This window comes from Falco rusticolus, chromosome 18 (assembly GCF_015220075.1).
Source record: "Falco rusticolus isolate bFalRus1 chromosome 18, bFalRus1.pri, whole genome shotgun sequence".
NCBI classification, from domain to species: domain Eukaryota; kingdom Metazoa; phylum Chordata; class Aves; order Falconiformes; family Falconidae; genus Falco; species Falco rusticolus.
In genome coordinates this window covers 2379420-2401792 of record NC_051204.1, presented here as the reverse complement: position 1 = coordinate 2401792, position 22373 = coordinate 2379420, and the positions used below count along the sequence as shown (strand labels likewise).

The 22373-nt window shown below is 56.7% G+C and overlaps 1 protein-coding gene across 4 annotated transcripts; it reads right to left on the bottom strand.

Moving 5' to 3' along the window:
* Positions 1–262: 262 nt before the first annotated feature.
* PLEKHM1 (pleckstrin homology and RUN domain containing M1) lies at positions 263–21601 on the bottom strand. Of its 4 annotated transcripts, none has more exons than XM_037411236.1 (13): positions 21524–21601; positions 19505–20655; positions 16834–16922; positions 14865–15112; positions 12774–13409; positions 11156–11549; positions 9027–9267; positions 7653–8561; positions 5925–6070; positions 5548–5741; positions 5033–5096; positions 4305–4462; positions 263–1135 (listed from the first exon to the last, which is right to left on the bottom strand). In XM_037411236.1, the coding sequence occupies exons 3-13, from the start codon at positions 16873–16875 to the stop codon at positions 1006–1008; spliced, it is 3162 nt and encodes a 1053-aa protein (XP_037267133.1). In that variant the 5' UTR covers positions 16876–16922; positions 19505–20655; positions 21524–21601; the 3' UTR covers positions 263–1005. The 4 variants fall into 4 exon arrangements, 3 of the variants coding, with proteins under 3 accessions (XP_037267133.1, XP_037267132.1, XP_037267134.1); XM_037411235.1 differs by having other exon boundaries at positions 20220–20655; XR_005107992.1 differs by having other exon boundaries at positions 1077–1135; positions 1222–4462; positions 20220–20655.
* Positions 21602–22373: the final 772 nt, after the last annotated feature.

Below are 22373 nucleotides of genomic sequence, written 5' to 3'. Positions count from 1 at the left end.
CCCTCCCGGCGCTGGGGAGAAGAGGGAAAGAACAACTAGAGATACCAACACCGGTGGGGAGCAGATGGGAAGGAAAACGGGGCAGGGAAAATGGGGCAGGGTCCCCCCAGAACCACCCTGCAAAACCCCAGAGACTGGGCAGGGAGGATGGAGGGTGGGCAGCATCGCCATCCCCAACCCTCCTCCCACGGAGGTGCAGGATCAGGTCGGACCCGGGATCTGTCACACACTGTGCAGAAGCAAACCCCAAAGACGACTTTGCTCATTGTTAAATAAACTTTTATTAGTTTTGCATGGGGAAGGGTGAAAGGAAAATAAAATTTCTTCCGAGGATTAAGAGCAGCAGGTGGGGAGGAGCAGCTCGGCTCTTCTCTCCCCTCTCTTCCCAGAGGCCACGGTGATGGGTGGGCTCTCTGAGCGGGAGATGCTCAGCCACCCCAGCGCACCACGGTCCCCCAGGGCACACAGGTCCCTAAAGGCACAAGTGTCACTTTGCCCCCTCCCTGTGCAGCCGCCGTCACCTCCCCGGAGCAGGCCAGCTTGTGCAAAATCCCCTTGTAAAAAAATACCATTTTTTCAGTATCGAACATCCTAAAAAACTAGAGCTTTAATCAGTGTCAGTTATCCACACCCTTGATTGGAAATCCTGATTTACACCCTGGGAAGCCGCTGGGTTCCCACTGCGAGGGGATGCACCAGGTTGGCACCAGGAGGTGACTGGGAGCACCCCCGAGCAGCACCAGGTTAGTAGGGGGTGTGTGGGGGGAGACCTTTCCAGCCCCCCTTGCTCATCCCTGGGTGGGCAGAGGGTCCCTCTGTGGGGCAGGAGCACCCACGCCGCATCGCCCAGCACCGCCAGCTCCCTGTCCCTGGGGAAGGGCCAGGCGCAGGATCAGCTCCCGGGCAGGGGGGTCTCTCCTCTGCACCTCCCGGCGGCCCCCTCCCCTCGGTGCTAGTCCGGCGGGATGGGAAGCCCAGGGCAGCGTCGAGGTCAGTCCCTGGATGCTAAAGGCTGGGCTCCACGCTCGCCTCCGCCTCCAGCTTTTGCTGGTACCGCTGCCGGCGCTCGCAGCGGGGGCACGACTTGGCCCTGGCTTGGCAGTCCCGGTGGAAGACGGTTTTGCATTTGCTGCACCTAGGAGAAAGCAAGGGGAAAAAAATAAAATAAAATACAACCCACCCTGTTGGTAATATCAGAGCTGGGACCCAACCTCTCCCCACCAAACCAGAGCCGGGGACGCTTCCTCGGCTCTGCTTTCTCCAAGCATGTGCTGAGCGAAGAGCCCCAGCGAGAGGCAGCTCCGGTTCCAGACGACCCTCGTTAGCAGAAGCAGTAATTGCTTCGAGCAAAAGATCCACCTCCAGCAACCTCAGAGCGAAAGCGGCAGCTCGCCCGGAAAGAGTGTGGCGGGCAGCCGCCAGCGCGCTGCCATCTTGTTGCAGATGACAAAGCGAGATGCGGAGCCAGGTTTGCACTTTGTCTTCAAGAGCGCTGACGGCACGAGAACAAAGTTTCACGGCTGAGACACCAAACCCTGCCACAGCGCAGGGCGGCGAGAGCCCGCCTGGGGATGCAGCTCAGCGCCAGGGTGCTGATGCTCTCCTTGCCGGGGTGGGGGTGCAGCCAGGAGACCCCCAACCTTGACCCTGGGTCAATGGGTGGCAGGGATGCTGCTTGGGGACAGCAGAGCTGCAGGGAAGGGGACGGGCAGCCGGGGACGGCGTTGCCTTTGAGCTGGCCGGCTTTGGGGAGATCTCACCAGCACCAGCCTGGGACCTCCCTGCTCTGGCTCAGCGCTGCAGCAGGAATGTAAACAGCCACAAATGATACCTTGCGCGGGGCGGCCGGGAGGAGACACCCAGCTCCGGGCGTTCGCTACTTATCTCGAGTCAACAGAAGAAAAGTCTCTGCCACCAAGGCTGAGCTCCCTTTTTTCCCACTTGGGCTCCCCCACCTCGCCAGGGACAGCAAAACGCAGCCCATCCACAGGCCAGCCGGATTATTTTTTAAACGCCCTCAAGTGCAAATACCTGGTGCCCAATCCAGGTGTGAATACCGCTGAATACCTGAATTTCCCAAAGGAAGAGTGGAAAGGGCAGCAGAGAAACGCCCAGCAGCGCACCGGGCAAGGGACCGTGACATATCGCAGCCTGGGTCAAATCCTGCTCCTGGCAGGCGGCTGCAAACCCTGAGTGAACTCAGGATACGGAAATGGCTTGTGCATGGACAGGCGGGACGCGGGGTGCTGGTGGTGCTGTGCATTTTCCCAGCGGAACAGATTTTCACACGATTTTTCTGGCTTAGCAGCGGTGGCAGCTCCCCCCCGAGCTGGGGGGGGGGGTTGCAAAGCCAGGGGGTGGTTTTCACCCTGTGCGTTTCTGAGCGAGCAGCAGCCGTAAGGCGGCATCTCCTGCCTCCACCTGCCAGAGCGGCTGCAGGAAGCGGCCACCGCTGCTGTGCAAAGGAAAAAGTCCTGCGCTCGGCTGGGTTGATTGTTATGAGGTGTTTCAGATGCATCCTGCAGCAAGTGACAGCAAGTGACGGAGTGACCCCAGCAGCTGGCTGTCCCCCGGGGCGGGCAGAGGGGCAGGAAGCCGGGTTTAGCTTGGCGAGGATGTTGGTCGAGCTGCTTTCCTGCTGCACAACCTCCTCCGCCAGAGGAAAAAAAAAAAAAAAAAAAAAAAAAAAAGAAAAGAGGTCAACAAACTTCTGAGCTCAGCTTTACAGGACATGAGACCTCCGGCAGGCTGCCAGCAGAGCTCAGCCCCGCGTGCCTGCTCTTTCCAGAGACTGTACACTCTTTTTTCTAGGGAAAATCGGTTCCCTGGGGATGTTGTCTTCGATAATAAGCATGATGCTGTCCCTGTGGCGAGGAGGGAGAGCGAGGAATCCTGCTCAGCTGCCCTGGAAACAGTTGCAGCCACGTAATGCGTGGGGTACTCACGGATCTTGGTCTTGTTGGCACTTTCTGCAGCTTCTGGGTGTTGCTGCTCGCTTTTAGGGACTGCCAGCCGAAGCAGGACCAGGCAGACCATCAGCCTGTTAAACCTCTCTGCCAGGATTAGACTCATTACCAACTAACCATCGAGATGTTGATCTCTGATGGACCAGGCTCCTGGGCCGGGAGGGTTTGATACCGATTTCTTTAGATAATCCTGATGGTGGGGATAAACATCCCCCTTTAACACACCCAGCTGATTTCCATGTCCGCTGAGCTGCTGAACCCGTGCAGCAGCCGACCCCACCACAGGCAAGGACCCTGCCTGCACAGGATGCGAGCTCCGCAGGCAGGAGAGAAACCCACATGAAAGCCAGTGTCGTCCCCCGCACCATCCTGCCGGGAACATCCCCCAGGGCAGCCCACCACTCATCTCCAAATCCGTGTCCATGTGTCCTTCCTCCTCTCCCTGGTTGCAGAGGGGTGTATGAACGGTCCCCGCTGCTGCTTTTCCTTCCCTCCTGCAACCCCTGCAAGGGGCCAGGCTGGATGTGAATCAGAGATGCGCTGGCCAGGTGAGCCAGGCAGGGGCACACAGCACCTTCATCATCCTCCTCCTCCTCCCCCCAGCTCCTCTGCTGCCCTGGGACCCCCAGCACCCAGCTAGGCTTTTGCAAGCTGACAGCAAGGTGCTGGGTGGCACCGCATGTTCAACCTGCAAAGCCACCACGTTTGGTGACATCTCAGCTCTGTGAGGATGGTCCTCTCCTGCCCCAGACAGCCCTGTTTTGGTTCAGATCAGATGAGTATGTGGATACGACGAGGACGCGGGCACCACGAGGACACGGGTACCACAGGGATGTGGATACGACGAGGACGCGGGCACCACGAGGACACGGGTACCACAGGGATGTGGATACGACGAGGACGCGGGCACCACGAGGACACGGGTACCACAGGGATGTGGATACGACGAGGACGCGGGCACCACGAGGACACGGGTACCACAGGGATGTGGATACCACGAGGACGCGGGCACCACGAGGACACGGGTACCACAGGGATGTGGATACGACGAGGACGCGGGCACCACGAGGACACGGGTACCACAGGGATGTGGATACGACGAGGACGCGGGCACCACGAGGGCACAGGTACCACAAGGATGTGGATACGACGAGGACACGGGTACCACAAGGATGCGGGCACCACAAAGACACACAGCCAGCTCAGAGCTATTTCCAGGCCACCCTGGTGCTACGTGCCCAGAAAGCAAAGAGCCTCCGAGAGGAACCCAGGGGATGGTCCAGGCTCCTGGGGAAGGCCAGTCCATGAGCAGTGGGACGCGACGGAGGCGTTGCTCACCTGGTGGTAGTGTCAAATTCGAAGGGAAAAATGATGTCGCTGCTGTTGCAGATCTGGCAGATGAAGCCACGCTGGGTGCACAGGTCACAGTTGTAGACGTGATGGGAAGCAAACTGGAGCAGAGACTGCAGGAAGGTCTCAAAGACGCCGTCAGCTATCTGCAGAGCAGAGAGACATCAGGCACTCATGGAGCTTATCTCCCATTGGGTTTGCACTGGGCAAAATCCACGGTACCTCCATTCTTTGTGCTGCTGCACGAAGACAAGGCTGTCCTCCAAAAAAACCCACCTGGGTGGTGAGTGGGCCCCAGAGCGAGCTGACAGCAGCACCCACACCTGCGTGGCCAGGGCTCCTGGCTTTGGAATCAACGCAAAATCCAACCCCCCATCACCTCCAGCAGTATTTGCAATAGATACAAGTTTGCAGGGAGAGGTGCTAGCAGCAATGCTGGCTTAAACAGGTGAAACAATTTCTCTCATGTGATCTCCATAGCTCTCGGAGGATATAGGCTTGGGCCAATTATTTTGGTAAATTAAAATAAAGGTAAATTATTTACCTTTAAGTTGATGTGCAAGCTTGCCGAATGCATGTGACGGGTGACAGCAAGGCAAAAGGCAAAGCTGTTTGAAACCTTCTGCTGAAGGAGACACGCTCGACACGGTGTCTCCACAGACAGAAACCGGGATGTTTTCACCAGCAAAACACCTACGACCACGCAAAGTTCTCACCTGCCTCAGGTCAGCGACGCTGTATTTGTGGGGACACTCCAAGAGGTAGTGTCTGTGATCAAGCCTGCAAAGAAGCACAAAGAGGAAGGTGGTAGATGGTTCCTACCACAGCTCCAACAGCTTTGGAGCAAGGAGAAGCCTGGACGATGCAGAATTCTGAAGCAAATCACCACGGACATGATTTTTGCATCACGCCACATCTCTCAAATCCTGCCACTGGGAATCGTGTGAGAGCAGTTCAAAGGGGCGGGGGAAAGAACCCAAATATCTCATCTATTTTTCCAGGTGTTTCCTGCCCAGCCAGAAGCTTCTCGGTCAGGAAGGTGTTTCCTGAGTCACATCTCAGTGTGTTGACCCAGCCAACAGACGGATAACTCCTTAGAGCAGACGACATGGAGCTAAAAGCCAGCCCATGCCTTGGCACCACGGCTCCACGCGAGCGATGAGGAGCACCAAGAGGCCACCGAGGTGCAGAGGGGGACGCAGGGGTAACGCCACCCAGAGAGGGACCTCACCGCTTGCTCAGCTCCTTCAGGGCCCCGCTGCGGCACATGATGAGATAATCTCCCAGCAGCTTCAGCTGTTCTCTGCTCCGGCGGATCCGACTCATCCTCTCCACGTGGTCGTAGAGGCTCTCGTTGACCAGCTTCAGGTCGATCAGAGGCTGGTTACGGATCTGGGTGAGGAACTTCAAAGCCTGCTGGCAAACCTGGGGCGGAGAGAGACAAGAGGTGGGCACGCACTGAGGAGCGGCTCAGGAGGCTCAGAGGGAGGTCTGGGGTGGACACCTCCGCCTCTGCCGATGCTGGAAATGTTCAGATGGACCTTCAGGGAGCACAGGCGGATGCAGGAGCGTGTCTCTGCTCCCTGTGCTGGCCAAGCCCAGACCTACCCCTCGTTTTGTCAGATCCCAGTTGTGGATGAGGCGCGAGGGAATCACCGTCTCGTCATCCCGGTGGCAGCTGTCGCAGTAGTACAGACCAGAGAAGGCGCAGAGCTTGGGCTTTCCGAAGGAGAAGCCGATCTGCCTGGAGCAGCCTGCAGGGAACAGGGGCGAGGAGATGAGAAGGGACCCGTGCTGCCCACGGAACCTGTTCCCATCACTGCCAGGGTCGGGGGAGACACTTTTGGGACGGGGGGAATGGAACAAGAAAGTTTTTGGAAGGGTTGGAGATCAGCTAAAGCACTTGTAGGATGTTCAGTGAGAGGTCCCCAGCCCCTTCCCTGGGGATTTCAGACCATGATGGTCCAACAGGAGCCGCTTCACTTGATCTCCGCCAAAAAGGAGTCTGGACCAGCCCTGAACCAACCTTTATTCATCAATCACGTGGTTCAATTGTTTGTTTGGGTTTTTCTCAGAAAAAGTGAATCCTGGAAATACTCCAGTGGTTTAGGGAAGAACCTAAATCCCACCTGCCTGCCCCATCACCTCCACCAGTAGCTTTGCCCTATTTTGCCTTCACTCAGCCCTTTTCTTTCCAGCTGCCACCACAGGGTACCAAAACCACGTCTGCAAGAGACGAAGTCAGGATGGATTAAGCCAAAAAAAGCCTTTATTACAGCAGTGGGTAACGCAGGAGGAACCCTGCTCGGCTTTGCCACCCCAGCCTTTACACTTTGGGGTAGCTGCAGTGCATCCCCCACCAAAAAAATATTCTCAGAGGTCAGGTGTTGCTCTCTGAATTAAAAAAAAAACCAAAAAAAAAAAGAAGAAAGCTTTTATTGCCTATTATGCCCTGACACGTAAGGAAACCACTCCTGTGCCAGGCTGGGGTGTCAGGCTGGGAGGGAGGTGAAAGCAGGGTGGGCAGACCCCTAAAAAAACTACAGATAAAACCAGGGAATTTGTCTTTTCAGCTTGCTGCTTTCATCTGTTGGTAGGTGGAAGATGCAGGACAGAGCCTGGAGGGCAAGGCAGAGACCAGATAGAACAGAAAAAAAAAAATATATATAAAAAGAAGAAGAGTGATTAAAAGAAAAATAAAAACTTGCTGGAGGGTACAAGAAATATAATTGAAGCAGGAGAGAAATCTGAAGTTTAATTAACTTACCAAGGTAAATAGCACATTCAGAGGTCAGCGAGTGTTATCCTATTAAACCAGCATCGCCCCGTGTGCGGGGAGGCGTTGCTGGAAGGTTAAATGAATGTTTTGCAAAATCAGCTCGTCACACCCATGGCAACATTCGCTCCGGTGCTGCCTTACCGGAAAAACAGCATTTGTTGTTGATTGCACTTTCCCCTCGGGTTGGGGCCACAAAATGCCTCGGAAGAGACTCCTCGGTCCGTCTAAGTTTGCCTCCAAGCCGAGACCCCCGCTGTCTGACCCATAAGCATCTTAAACCGGAGCCCAGCGGCAGCCCAGCTGGATCTGTGCGGGGCTGGGAGGGGACTTCAGTGTGGGGGGGACACCGGCCACCCAAGGTGCCACTGACTGGGGACGTGAAGCCCCCCCAAGGGGTTTGGTGCTACCTGGGGTTTGGATGGGGGAGCCAGCAGCTGGTCTGCCACGGGCTAGCAGGTCTCAGGGAGGTCTCTGATTTGATGTCACCTCATTAACCTGAACGAATGCCACACCATCTTCCCAGACAGAGCTGGGTTTTTGGACAAGCCACCATATACCTGCACAGATGAAGCTCTGCGAGTCCAGGCCCTTCTCCGTGGGGATGGCCACCAGGTATTGCAACAAGAAGCCGTTTTCCTTCACGATGTTCTTCAGGACGACCTGGGAGTGCCCGTCCAAGCTGCCACCCAGCGTCAGTGCCTCTTCCGCGCTCTCCAGGTAGGACATGAGCACCCCTCGGACCAGCTCCCTCCACGAGGCCGCTTCTTCGGCGTTCTCAGCCTGCAGCTTCAGGACAGCTTTGGAGGTGATCACCTTGAAGAAGGCAGGTCCCCCAAGGCTGGTGTCTGGAAGGATGTCCTGGATGGTCTCTATACCGTAACTGTTGCTTAAAATCTTGTCGTTGTTCCTGACTTTAAAGCACTTCAAAGTTTCTAGAGACAGGGAAAAAATGAAAGGGAGCCAGGTTTTGTCTACCTCCACGTACAGAACAGCCTCTTTTATTGCATCCAGCTCCGGTTCATGAGCTGGAGCCCAGTCAAAGCTGTTCCCAGGCACATCACTGTACTGGAGAAAAGCAGTGGAGTCGCTCTGGATGGGCTGGCCTTCCCCACCATCTTCTGGATACTCCAGCGTCTCCCACTCCTCCTCCTCCAGCTGCGGCCGGCACTTCTGCAGCGCCTCGCGGATCCTGTCCAACCAGTCCTCGGCCTCGTCTCGAGAAGGAGCTCGTAGGTAGAGCTTTTTCCCCAGAAAAACCAGCTCAAAACGGCCGTCCAAGTGCGTCAGTGCCAGTGACTCACACCGCAGCAGGGAATAGCTCTCGACACAGATGCGGTCCTCGTGGTCCAGGAAAAGCCGGAGCTCCAGCGGCGACAGCTCGCAGGAAAACTCCTTCCATATCCCCATGGCTCCTCTCCGCTCCAGGCTGCCCAGCTTCAGGAGCCCTCGGAAAGGGTTGGAAAGACCTGGGGCAAAAGCAGATGTCTCAGTTTAATCCCAAAAGGGGAAGCCAGTGGGGAGAGAAAAGCCCACGGTAGGCTCACAGCGAGCAACCGGAGGCATCGCAGCTTTGAGAGCCGGTCCCAGTGGGTGTTGGGATGAGGCAGGAGGTCACTGGACCCTGTTCTCCATCATCTGTCCACCCGTATTTGGCTTTTCAGGCTGAGAACGAGTGGGATAAAGGAAACACGTCCCACGGGTAGGTCTGAGACACAGGGACAGGTGCACCCAGCGTATCCCCACTGCTTTTTCGGTGCTTCCCACCAGAGCCACGGCGGGCTCGGCAGGGCCAAGGTAGCTGCTCCACCGCCTTCCCTGGCTTCTAGTGCTGTCACAGCTCAGCAGCAGCCCCCTGCCCAAACCACCCCCCGGCCCAGCACTGCCCAGCACAGCCACTGGACAAAAGCTGGAGAGGGGAGGGCGGCACGTACCCATCTGCCTGCGATGCACAACGCTGAAGCCCTTTTGCTCCCGTTCAGGTGACATTTTGGGCTTCCCACTCTCCGAGGACGGCACCGACAGCCTTTCCAAGTCAAGAGCGCTGATGAGCCCCGGGGCCAGCCCCTCGGCAGCCCCCTCTGGCCCAAAGCCGTTGGTGCTGGCCGTGCTTTCGCTGCCCTCTCCCAGAGAAGGTCTGTAGAAATCATCTTCCGAGATCCAGCTCTTTCTTTTCTGTTAAAAAAAATATTATTAAATATTAATTATCAAAACTTAGCAAACATCCTGCGCCCCTCAAACACTCACGCCCACTGCGTCCCCTTCACAGGGGCTGCCTGTGACAAGTCCCACGCAGTGATGCTGGCCATTCCCACACGGATGGCTCCTCCGCTCCCTCCGCTCAGGGAACGCTCCAAGGGACTGTGGGGACAGCTGGCAAATACTGGGATATATACTGGTGGGATTATAAAGTCCCAAATTGATTAGTCCTCCCTGCTAAAATCATCAAGGGCTCAGCAGGAGAGCACATTCCCTGCAGTAACCACATAGGAGATATTTGGTCCGTGAAGTGTTTCTGATAGTGGGTGAAACCCCAGCTCTGCCATGGAAGGGGACGAGCTCCCCGGGAGCAGCGGTTCCTTGTTCCAGGAAGAACAGAGATGGGGAGAGGTACATGGAAGGTGTCTAGGTTGAAAGAGAGACCTACAGCTTGCAAGCAGCTGCTGCAAACACCAGGCTTGAGCAGCACAGGCAAAAAGTAAGGCAGGGAAGGCAAAGGAAACCTTTGCCTCCGTATGTCACGAAGGGGTGAGACCTGCAAGCAGAAGAAAGCTCGTTAAGCTGAAGGAAAACATGGCTACAACTTCCCCAGGAGTTTTTCTGGCTACAAGAACAGAGCGAGGTTCTGGGACAAGGTCCCACCAGGAGCAAAACATGACCCAGCTCAGTGCTCTGGCAAAAGGGAGCAGCTTCCCTAGACCCAGCGCATCCTTTCTGGGGCTGCATCGCACCAGGAACGCCCCCTCAGCTACCCTACCTGGCTTTCCAAGAGCCTTTTATTCTGACCACCAAAGCGAAGGCCAGCAGAAGAGCTGTCACCAGCCTGCGGCGAGGCTCACGGGTGGCTTGTGGTGCAGCTCCCCGCGTACAGGCGGGCACAGCTCGCTCCTGGGCCAGGAACGCAGGTTGCTCTGTGAGTCATGCGAAAGCAGGGGGGAATTTCCTGTTGACACCGTATGTTATACATAGATTAGGTCAAACTGGCCCAACGCCACGAGGAAGCAGCGGAAATGGGATAACTGGGAGGGAACTGAAAGGAGCAGAGACCAAAAAGAGAAACTGTTTTGGGGAGGGGGGTGGGAGCGGGGTATGAGGTATATCCTAACCTCAGCAGGATGGAAACGATGGGAACCAGGACGGAAAAGCCAGTAACAAATTAGACAAGAGGACAAGGCTGTTCAAAGAGCTTCCTAAAAGCAAAAGCAAACGGATCAAGTCCTTGGCGGCAGCAGGGGAAATCCGCTGCTGTTTAGGCTAGCCTAAGCACCAGGGAATGCCATCCTGACCTGGGAACAGATGTGCCGCGTGAACATTTTTCATTGGAAAACTGTTAATTTGTTTCCTGTTCAGTCAACCCTTTTCCCTCCTCTTACATGGACCACAAATGAAGAAAAGTCCCCCTGAGGAACCCGACTGTGTTATCAGCTTGCACGCAGCCTACGGCCAGATTTGTGCAAGAGCTCATCACGCTCCTGACATCATTAACAAAACCAAAACCTCCGCGTTGCAGCTGCTCTTGGCAAGGGATGGCTGGCGGGCCAGGCAGAGTTTCAAAAGCTTTGGTGCCTCTTTTACCAGGGAATATTGACTTTGAGACAGTTTCTCCCAGAGCAGCTGCATGGACACAGCTGCACAGGGTCCAGGAAGATGCTCGTGGCGTGGGGAGCATCGCTTCCAACCAACTTGCTGTCAGGAGAATGGGAGCAGCATGGAAGATGAGATACTGGAGGAACTGGTGCCTACTCAGGAGCTGTCACCGGTTTTATTTTCCTTTTCCATTAGATCGGCTGGTCAGGAAGGGCAAAACCAAGGAGGTGGATAGCAAGGGAGCTGCAACACTTACCGGACAGCCCAGCAGCGGAGACAGGAGGCATTCAGCTGTCGGGCTGCGGACTGCCTGGCTTGCCTCACTGCTGTCAACTGTGCTGCTTCTGCCTGTCTCTCCCCTGCTCGGACCACCACGCCGCGTGGCCAAGGCACCGGCCGTGCTGCTGGCCTGCGGTGCTGCATCTCCATCCCCGCCGGCGGCGGTCACCGCGTCACCTGTCCCAGCAGAGTCTGGACTGTCGGCATTGGGAGGCAGCTGCTGGTGAGCCCCATGGGATCGAGCCAGGGGGGTGGGCGATGCGGGTGGGGGGCAGGCAGGTGGCCGTGGGGAGCAGCCCAGCACGCTGGGGACCAGCCGTCCCTCCGGGGCTTCCAGGCTCGGCTTGGCTTTGTTGAACTCAGACAACACCCTTGAAACAGAAAAGTGACCAGTTTGAACACAGCTATGTCAACCAGAACCTATTAAAAAATAGTTATTGCAAATTATAACCACCCAAAAAGAGGGCTCAGCATCACTGCTCGTCTCCTGCAGGCTGGCAGCGCTGCAAAAAACCCCCATGGCACTGACCACGCTCCCAGAAAAATGTGTGATTTGTGCCCTACAGAGCAGCAGACAACCCCACGGCTGCAAGGACCCTGCCTGCAAAGGATGCATTTCCTAATGACGCTCGTTAATAGGGTTTAATTTGCTCCTGATGGACATCTCCTAATGGAGGGAGAGCGCTGGGTGGTCCCCGCAGCCCCAACCCCACGTCCAGCTCCTGGACACATATCCAGCCATGGACCATGTGCCAAACTTCAAATGTTTTCATAACCATTAACGAGCAATTATTAGTGGAGCCTGGCCAGACAAGATGCTGTTCCCATGCCCCTGCTCCGCCACCAGTTAGGTCGAATTAAACCGGCCCAAGATTAAAATTCAAAATGACATCTTTCCATCACGAGTTTAATCCAATCAAGGCAGGTTCTTTCTGGATCATCGTAAGATGCAAAAACCCAGCAGCAGGTAACGGTGCCATTATCGATGGGAAGGACAGACTGCAGCTCTAAACCCTCTCAAAGACCTTTATCGGGAAGAGGGTGCCTTCCTCAACCAGCACCCCAGGCCAGGCTCCTTCGGAGTTTTAAAGGTGGCAGGGAAAATATTTCCTGATTACTCAGAGCTTATATAACCCACCGGGAATCTCTGTGCTGGTGTTTGGCAGAAATAAATCGTGACGATGACAAACTAACAACCTCCCTTCCCTAAATCATCTGTCAAAGCTGCAAATTATAAACCTTTCCTGCGACCAGACTCATTCCTTTCCCCCTGCAGAAAGCCCTGAAGCATCCCCCAGCGTACGTCAGGGAGATGTGACATTCCTGAAACCGAGGAGCAGCATTTTTCTGATGTTTCTGCCCCAGTAAAGAGGACACGCACTTCAGTGGCCGGGAGCTTGTTTGCTGTGCCAGCAGGGTCCCAGCAAGCTGTGCCGAGTGGTTCTTTTTACCTTTTAGGCTCTTTCAAGGAGGAAAAAAGTAGCTTGTTAAAGAAAAACAGGGAAGAAAGCCTTCCTGCCTACAGAGAGAAAACAAATGAGAGCCCAGGAGAGGGTGAAAAACCCCCTTGAAGAGGAGACCGGGAAAAGACTCACTCTTGCAGAGACCTGTCCAGGTCCTCGGCGGTGGCCGTCCCCAGGTCAGAGTCGCAGGAGAGCGGCTCCTCGCTCCGTTCGGGACTGCGGGCGCAGTGGGCTGGGAGGATGCTGTCGGAGCCCAGGCTGGAGGAGAGCTGGGACGAACCGGTGGTGTTAAGGCTCAGCGAGGACGACGTGAGCTTAGTTTTGCTGCTGGCTTTGCTGATGGGTAGGACAGAGGGTTGAATCTCGATCTCGTCCGACCCTGATGATTGGGAGATCGAACCCAGCGATGCTTTTCTGCGGGGTTCGGATGCCGAGGATGCGAGGGGCTCCAGCAGCTCCGAAACAGGACAAAGACCTGACAGGGACAGAGGGGTGACAGTCCACTCGTTCAAAACCGCTGATTTATAGGAGAGTTCGAAGGTTAAGGATGTTAAGCCCTGCAAGTAGCAAAGGAGAAACTCGCACTCTTCAGCATCTAAGAGCAGAGCGGTCGCTTGGTAGTATTCGGGCAGCCGGGATTTCTCCCGCAGGAGCAGCTTCAAGTAACACTCCATGAGGCCATCGTTCAAAGCCAGCCGCAGCCAGGCTCGGCAGCGCCCGACATCCGTGTTGATAAAAATGAGTTGTTCCAGCTCCGAGACAATATTTCTGGGGAAAGGGGGAAAAAAAAGAATAGAATAGGACATGAGTAGCTCCGCTTTTGGTCCGTCACGGGGTGCAGGAGGGGCAGATCCTCCCTCAGGCACTGCCCAACCTGCTGTGCTATGGGGAATTTAGGAATTAGGACAAAAAAGGCTGTGGAAAATCTCTTTCCTTCATGGAAAATGTGGTTTCCTGTGAAGAAAAAAGAGCTTCTGAATGCCCCAAAGCTAAATATATTGGTAATGTCCCTAGGCATCCCTGGGGTGCCTCTGGGTGCTCCTCTTCCCTCCGGCTGGAGGCATCTCCCACACATAGCTCGCCCTGGACCAAGGATGCAGAGGGGGAAACTCCTGGTGCCCCTGCACATCACTGGGGCTCGCTCTGGCTGGATATATCTCGGAAACAACCGCATCTCTAAATCCTAGCTTCAAATTTAAAATCAGCCCAAACGCAGTGAAAGCTGCTGCGGCAACCAAAAAAACCATCAGGTCAGGTTAAGCTCCTCAAGCAATCTCAACCTCCTGACTTCAGCGGTTCTCCTCTACAATCTGACAGTGACACCAACTCCCTAATCCTCCCTGGTCCCAGCTCACGTCGGTGCTGCAGATGCTACAAAAAAAAACCGAGCAAAAGTTTGGGAAGATTTTTTTTTTTTCATCTGTCTCTCAAGAAGGAAAAAAACGTTCAAAGGGCACAAAAATATCCTCCGTAGCATGTGAAAGAGTTATTTTCATCCCCTTTCATAATTTAAAAGTCGGTGATGGGAACTGGATGAGGCTTTCAAAACTATTTGTGTGTGGGCTGTTATTTAGTGTGGGAGGACTCTGCTTAGGGAGTGGCTCAGAAAAACCCCAGCAAATAAAAAACCCCAGCAAATAACAATAGTTACGCCGGCGAGACCTCCTCGAAGGCTGGCTGGGATGTGGGGAAGGGCAGGCCAACCATCCCCAGCAGATCCAGGTCAGAAGAGAGACCAGACCCCCGCACCATGCATCCCACAACCCACCGCTGCTGTACGCCAGTACGGTCAGGGGGGTCCCACTGGGGACACGGGGTCCCCGTACACAGCCAGGCACTGTAAGAAAGGTGTGTGCCCTAGGCTGGCAGCAGTGTGTCATTCCTCAACTGTCTGGGGACATGGGCTCATGCCTGAATGGCACTTCAGCCCCTGCACGTGCCAAGAGGGGCCGTGCTGGGTGCCCAGCCCTGCATCGCTTGGCATAACAGCGACTCTGTTCTCCTTAGTGCATCTCCCAGCCCCCCAGGCACCCCCAGCCCCCCAGTGACAGCATCTCCCCCCCCCCCCCCCAGCCAAAGGACTGAGGACATGGGACAGGGCAGAGACATATCTTTCCATTAAGCCATCCTCCTGCTCACCATTCCTTGAATTTTGTGGCTTTTACACCAGAGAAGGGATAAACCTGAGCGTGCAAACACCTTTCAGCAGGGACGGGCACTCACCGGTGGGTGATGCTCTTCAGCAGACCCCAGAAGACTGGCTGGGGAAGTGGTCCCCGACCCCCAGTTTTCTTCCCTTTCCCCCCACTCTCTGCTTTTATATGCTTCGCCTTCAGCCCGTGCACAAAGACAGCTTCCAGGGCGCTGCAGAGCGTGTTCGCGTTCCCATCGTCGCTGGTCACGATGGAATCCGAGGTCACGTACTGCTTCTGCAACGCCTTGATGGCATTCACCAGTTGCTTCTTGATCAGCTGCAAGACAGGAGGTACATGCTTGGCTTATAAAAAATGAAGTACTACGATAAATTTCATTTAAAGGGGGCCAAAAACTGCGAGGCTCATCCAGAGCGAAGCGCCAGGCAACGCCTGCTTCATCCACATGCTTGGCAGCAGCTGCTAGGGAGCACCAGAGCTGAACTGGTCAAACTGGGAACTCATGCTCTCGGCATCACAGTTCACCTGGCTTTTTAAAATAATTTATGCAATTTTAGCTGGTGTTTCAGAGCCCACTGGGTGGCTGAGGTTGCCTTTAGAGCGTGTGGTGCTTCCCCTGCAGACACCAAATTGCTGAAGAGGATGGGGAGGCAAAAGAAATTGTCTTTTTCCAGGCGTTTGCTCGGGGGAAACACAAGGATTAAATAAACACGGGGGAGAAACTCGAAACTCAAAGGAGGTAACCCATAATAAGGGCTTCGATACCACTTGAACTCATGCAGATCAGCCCAAGCAGCATGTGACGCACTAATGAGTCCCGCCAGCAGAAATCAAAGCCATCGATCTTGCCGGCTCTGTGTTGATTAACCCACAGGCGCCACCGGGGTCGGCCCCCCCGCCCCCAAAAAGATGCTTTTGGAAGGATGGCTGGGGTTCAGCTGCTGCCTTTGGAGAGGCTCAGCAGGCTTTGAAGCTGGAACATGGGAGTTTTACCTTCCAGCAGCTTTGCTTCCCCCTTTCTAGCACCAGTTGAAAAGAAGCAAGCTCAGTGAATTTAACAATTTTAAGCTGGTGGAGAGGATTTTTAGGTTTTTTTTCTAACACAGCTGAGCCCGGATGTCTCAATCAACCTCATTGAAAACGAAAGTTGCACTTCCCAGCAGGCATTTGGCAAACGCTGCAAATTCAGGCAGGACCCCATCAAACAATTCCCGTTTCAGCATCAATCACGCAGCGTTCAAGGCGAACGCTGACTGGCACCAGCCGCTGCGACTGGGGCAGGGCAGATTTTGACTCCAGCCTGGGTTGGCTGCACGATCCCGTATTAAATTTCCAGCCTGGGATATTTTTTTTCCAGCATCTAAATAAGATTTCCAGCAGCTGTAGTTCAAGGACAACAGCCGGGGGAACGTGCACCTTATCCCTGCTCGTATTGGGGACGCCCCTTGCAGCGGGGGCTGTTTTCCAGGTGCCCCACAGATCTGCTAGCACAAGCAACCCGCCTGCAAGCAGCAACTGTGGGCTAACTGGATGAAAGACTGCAACTGATTTTATCTGTCATGCATGAATTAACTCTGCTGTGGGATGAATTAAACACCCGGTTTTAACCGCTGGGTTTGAACTTTGCTCATTAAACGTGTTCAGACTCTCAAAGCTGGGGAAAGAAACCCCCAATATACCGAGCAGCGACGCTCGCTGGGAAAGAAACCCCCAATATACCGAGCAGCGACGCTCCTTCAGCCACGTATCAGGGCTGAGCACCTTCCCCTGCCCCACGCTGGGCCTTGCCACGAGGGGCAAAGCCCAGGGCAGAGGCTGGTGTGATTTAAGTCATGGCCACCCTTTTTGCTTTAACCGCCCCCCACCAGAAAAACCACCAAGGATCCTCTCTGCTGGAAAGCTGAGCCCCCTTCACCCATATAAACCACCCCGATCCCAGCTGGCAGCACCCACAAGTCCTACCACGTCCCTGCCAGTAACTGGAGTTGCACTGGGGAGTAACTGGGGCTACCTGGGGAGCACCGAGGTGTTTCACTCACCTGTATGGCTTCCTTGGGGTCATCGGTGTGGCTCGAATGCATCTCAGCTGCTGCCGCTCCCCGCGCCGGGCGCTGCCTTCACATGTCACCTTTGGGACAAGGAGGAGGAGCACATCTGAGCACCCGTTTGGTTTACACCCAACTCACCTGCCACGCGAAGGGCACCCGGCGTCACGCAACAGGTGCACATCATGCACCGAGGTATTTTGCAAGGGCTGCTGCTGGATTCAAGCTGGGACTGACCTAGGACCGCACCGAAGCACACCTCGCTTCCTGGGGACCGGGAGAGTTTCAGGCAAAGCAGAGCACGGCCAAGACAGCGAGAGGGGTAATTAACCGCTGCAAGCTGCCCGCAGGCAGCCCTAAAGCGGGGTGGGACACCAGGCCAGGCAAGCCAGCAGCGACGCACGCAGGGCCAGGGATGGCTTCCCTTCTGTTTCTACATCGCCTGCAATCCCCGAGTGCCAGCAAGGGCATCAGAGCAGGCATCTAGTGAGAGAACCTGAACAACAGCACGCAAAACCCAGGGGAATAGCATTAAGGGGGGGTCAGTGCCACCCCCTAGCAGACCCTGGGCAGAGGTGGCAGCAGTTCATCTCTCCAGTACTCGTCGGAGGAGCGATGCTGCTGCTGAACCCGGTGGGGACGGAGGTGCTGGGGCGCTTGCCCCGACGGCACAGCGCTGCCTGGGGTAGATGGCAAGGAAGGATGCCGGTTCCCCATCAGGTTCCCAGCCACTTTGTTCACAGGCAGATGAAGTCCAGGATCTCCCTGCTCCCGGGGCCACGGATGGCAGCGCTGCTCTGCTGCAGCTGGTTTTGGGGGGAGAGAGAGAAAAATCGGTGCCCTCCTGCTACGGGAAACCTTGGCAAAAGCAGAGCCAAGCAGGCAGCAGCAGCCCCGCTGCGGTCATCTGCAACCGCAGGGTGTTTGCAGACAACAAGGGACCTTTGACTTCAGACTTCTGGCCTCCTGCCCTGTTCTTCAGAGCCGTCTGCTGAAACCAAGCTGTGCCTGGAGGCTCTGAGAGCAAAGCACACGGCTGTCGGTGAGATGCCCATCGTATGGCTGCACCCCTGCTCAAACACAGCGTGTCCTGGTGCTGGAAAGGGTCTGAGAGATGCTCCCGTACCAGCTACTGCCACAAAGCTTTCTAAGGATACGAGAGATGGGAGAACAGATTTATCCCCTTGAGTTGGAAGCACCTGCCGTCCCAATGGAGGAGAGAGCTCAGCAGTTGACCGTAGGGTTTGGCTATGCCCACGGCAGACAACGGGCTTGGTATGGCATCGATACATCAGATTTTATTTCCAAGCCAACACAAAAACCCCAGAGCTTTCCCCGAGGAGAGCTGACGGCCTCAATGTGCCCCTCTACCTGTGCTGTGAGCTGTCAAACCAGGGCAGAAACTCGGTTTGCAGACCAGCTCCTACACGGCCAGTGCCAAAGGCGGCGCCGGTCCAAGTCCAGAGCAGCCCAGACCCTGAGCATCCCGCCAGCTGGTCCTGCTTCGAGCAGCAGGTCAAGAGCTCTTTGGGGACAAACCCTGGACTGATCCTCAAGTGTTTCCAGAGTTCACAATTTCATAGAAAAGGAAACTGTTTTCGCCGTGACTTGTCATAAGATTTCCTCTCTTGGGTTGCAACACAGAAATGAGGGAGCGCAGCGATTACAGGAAAGTTACCCTCTGCCTCAGAGGTACGAGGTGCTGCTGGGGGCTTTTGGGGCCAGCGAGGGGACACCTAAGTGACAGCAGCAGTTGATGAGGACTTCAGAGAGCCACCCCCATCCCTGCCCTCCACACGGGAGGTTCAGGCTCTTCAGGGCCAGGCAGCCCCTGCCCCTGCCCCCACCACCTCCACACACCCCGCAAACAAGCCGCACAGCCCACCCACGACAAATTCAAGGTACAAGAGCTGGGGGTGGGTGAAGCAAGCTGTGGGCACAGGGTGGCATTTCTCCTGCCCAGAGAGGCAGCGTGGGGTGTTTCAGCTCCAGGACTGCACCCGCTGTTCGTGCTCTCGGTGTTGACCAGCCTGGCATCCCTGGCCAGTTGCAGGGGAGGAGGCGACAGCGGCGTTTTTGCAAAGACCTTGTCCAGATTTTACTAAGCGAGTGGCATTCTCCCGAAACACATGCTTCTCTGCCAGCATCACCAGGAGGTGAGACACCAAGGAGGACACCTGCCGCCTTCATCATGGGACTTTCCACTCCTACCACGACCAGTCCAGCCAGTTTGTTCCAGTGCTATGAATCCACGCGGCACCACTTCTGTTGGGACAGCATTTTCCTGAATAACGAGTGCAACAAACTAGCTCGGAGGCAGATTTCACCTAACACAAGTCGTTGGTGAAACATGGAGAAATTGGACTGGCAGCCCTGGTGCCAGGATAGCCAGCCCTAGAAGGAACTGGAGGGCTCCGGAGCACTTCCAGGCAGATCCTGGAAAGCCAAGGCTGTTCCTTGTGATCTTGAAAGGGTAAGAGACGGGATGGATGTGCAAACGCAGAGACAAGTACATCTACAGCAGAACCACCCCCGACACACATCGTTTCCCAGCAGTCACCACCCCGGAGGCTACACAGTCAGAGCACAACAGCTCAAGTGCAAAAAAGAAAACAAAACAAGTGAGAAATAAAACCAGCCAGCAAGCTGGTGTGGTTAAACCTACCGAGGAAGAGAGTCGCTGGCGCGAGAGCGGAGCTGTTTATTTACCAAACTGCTGCAAAACAGCCAAATCCTTTGGGAATGGCTTGTTCAAATCAAGCCTTGTGCCAGGAGAGGCAGAGACCCTGTCCCCTCAGAGCTCGGCTCTTCGGTCTCGCAACAAGCGCCGCTCTCCAAGTTATAAATAAACAGCAGGTCACCACTCGTGCTTTGCGGACGGAAAACAACAGCCCACAACGGCGTGAACCGGTGACTCAAGGCCTGGACACGGAGCCAGTCATTTTCCAAGCACGAGTGCTGCGCCAGGCACCCTCCACCCCGAGGAAACGAGGCCTTTGCTGGGCCGGTGAGTCCCAGGGCTGGTGCTGGGACACCCCTTCCCCTCCTACACAGCTTCTACTTTCCCCCCACAGCCCCTGCACACCCAGCCACGCTTCAAAGACAAGCCAAGCCCAAGCAGAAGCAGCCGGGGGAGCAGGAAAGCCAGCTGGCACCGCCGGCAGATTGGTTTGCCAGAGGATAAACCCCCTCAGAAATAACTCGGCGAGGGTTAGGGCAGGGTGACAGCTGGGTCTCTGCTCGCAGCGGGACCCTCACGGTCTGGCTCCAGCTCCTTCTCCGCACCGCCGCCGTCCCCGCTACAGGACCGCCAGCGTTGGGCCGGGGCCCAGCACGCCACCCTCTTCCCCAGGGAAACATCCTCCTTCCAGTTGACAAACCTGACGGTGGACGCCGAAGAGTCGCTGCTGCTGAACCCCTCCAACTTCTACCCCTACAGCACCAAGCGGGACGTCCAGGAGCTGCCGAGGGATGAAAAAAGCAGCCGGGGAGCCCCCAGCGCTGCCCTCGATGGGAAGCTTGTGTTCGTCCAGCGCTCAAAAACCAGAATTTCTTTTAGCCCGTTGGGCTACAACCCGCCGGAGCTGTGGGTAACACCGGGGTTGACATTCCCCGACATCGCAGCCGACAGAGCCACCACACAAGGGCCACGCGGGTTGTGAAACCCCCCCCGCGGCGTGGCAGGACGTTGCCGTGTTTATACGCCCAATTTTTGTGCCTCTTTCAGGTTCCCAGCGTTGGAGTCCCCCGCTCGAGTCGGTGGCCATCGGAGAGGGCGGGCAGCTCGCATCCCTTGGCGGGGGGAACCGGGGGGGCCTGGAAGCAGGGTGACAACAAAGCGGCTTTTTAAACTCTACGTTTTTCAGCGAAACCCGGAATTTGTTTGCAACGGCTCATTTTAAGTGAGGAAAATGGTTTTGATAGAGAATGTAAGGGAGAAAGCTATCAAGACCCCCAGGGGTGCTGGGGTCTCCGCAGAGGTGCAGCCCCCCCGGGGTGTGAGGCCTGCAGGGAGGAACCGGGCCGAGGGTTTGGGGTGTCAGCGCTGGAGGGGGCGGATCGAGGCCCAGAGGCCATCAGCCCCCCCCAGGGACCCCCAAAGGCCGCACCTGACCCCCCGTGTGTGGGCGCTGCGGGGGGGCTCAGTGCAGGGCCGAGGCTCTGGCTGCCCACGCGTGGGGCCTGGCAGGGGTGGGCTGCGGTGCCGGGCTCCCCGGGGGGCTCGGGGCTGCGGGGGGCACCCGGGTGGTGGGGATGGACCAGGGCCTTGCCCCCACCCCCTGCTGGGGGGGTGCAGGCCGAGCGTGCCCGGGGAAGGGTCAGCAGCCACGGGGAGCAAGGGGGGGCACTCCTGCCTGCACCACCCTGCACCCCCTGTCTGCACCGCTCCTCCCCCTGCTCCCCCTGCCCCTCTCATCACCCTGTGCTCCTCATCACCCCGCATCGCTGTCTGCACCCCCCGCCCCCCTCATCACCCGGCCCCCCCGGCTGCCCCCTCCCCGCCCCCCTCATCACCCCACCACCCTGCCCCCCCTCCACGCCCCTCACCACCCCGCGCCCCCCGTCTACCCCCCTGCCTGGCACCCTCATCAGCCCGCACCCCCCTGCCGTGCCCCTCATCACGCCGCCCCCCCGCCTCCACACACCCCCCCGCGCCCACCCCCCCCCCCCCCCCCCCGCTCACCGGCCCCGCGGCTCGGGCCGGAAACCCGGAAGTGGCGGCGGTGCCGGGAGCGCGCGCCCCGCCCCTCCTGACGGCAGCGCGCGGCGGGGCGGAGCCGAGGGGCGCCGGGACACGCCCACCCGGCACGGGGCGGAGCCGAGGGGCGTCGGGACACGCCCACCCGGCACGGGACGGGTTTGCAGGCGCGGGCACGCGGTGTTCCGCGCACCCGGGCGCGTGCACGCACCCTTGCACAGGCGCATGTACACGCGTGCACCCCCACATGTGCACGCATGCACTCCCACATGCAAACATGTATGTACACACATATGCACACAGTCCCACATGCAAACATGTATGCAAATGTGTGCACACACACGCACACACACATGCATGCACACATGCACATATTCATGCATGCACACAGCCATGCACAGTGCATGCACACATGCACACACATACATACACATACACATGTGCACACCCACTGACACACACATACACACACGTGCACACCTGCATGCAGTTGTACAAGCACATGCATGCACAAGGCAGGCACACATGCACAGACATATGCACAAGTGGGTGCACAGATGCCCACCCATGCACATGTGTGGGGCAGACATGCACAGACACGAGTACGGGCAGGCACAGGGTACTACACACGTGTACTCGCAGGTTGGCACGGCACACGTGTGTGCAAGCAAACACCCTCACAGGTGGGTGCTGCTGTGGGGGCACGGGCACTCGGTGGAGGCTGGTGCTCCCCCTCCCCGCACAGCTGTATTGCCACCACCTGTTCATGCCACAACACGCGTGTGTACGTGTGCACGCCAGCCCAGACACACGCGTGCACGCTCCCATCTGCTCT

Coding starts and splice junctions, on each gene's coding strand:
- PLEKHM1 (XM_037411236.1), bottom strand. CDS start 16,875: ATGCATTCGAGCCACACCGATGACCCCAAGGAAGCCATACAG. Junction 8,562..9,026: donor TGTGCATCGCAGGCAGATGG/GTACGTGCCGCC, acceptor CTTTTGCCCCAG/GTCTTTCCAACCCTTTCCGA. Junction 1,136..4,304: donor GAATTTGACACTACCACCAG/GTGAGCAACGCC, acceptor GCTTTCTCCTAG/GTGCAGCAAATGCAAAACCG.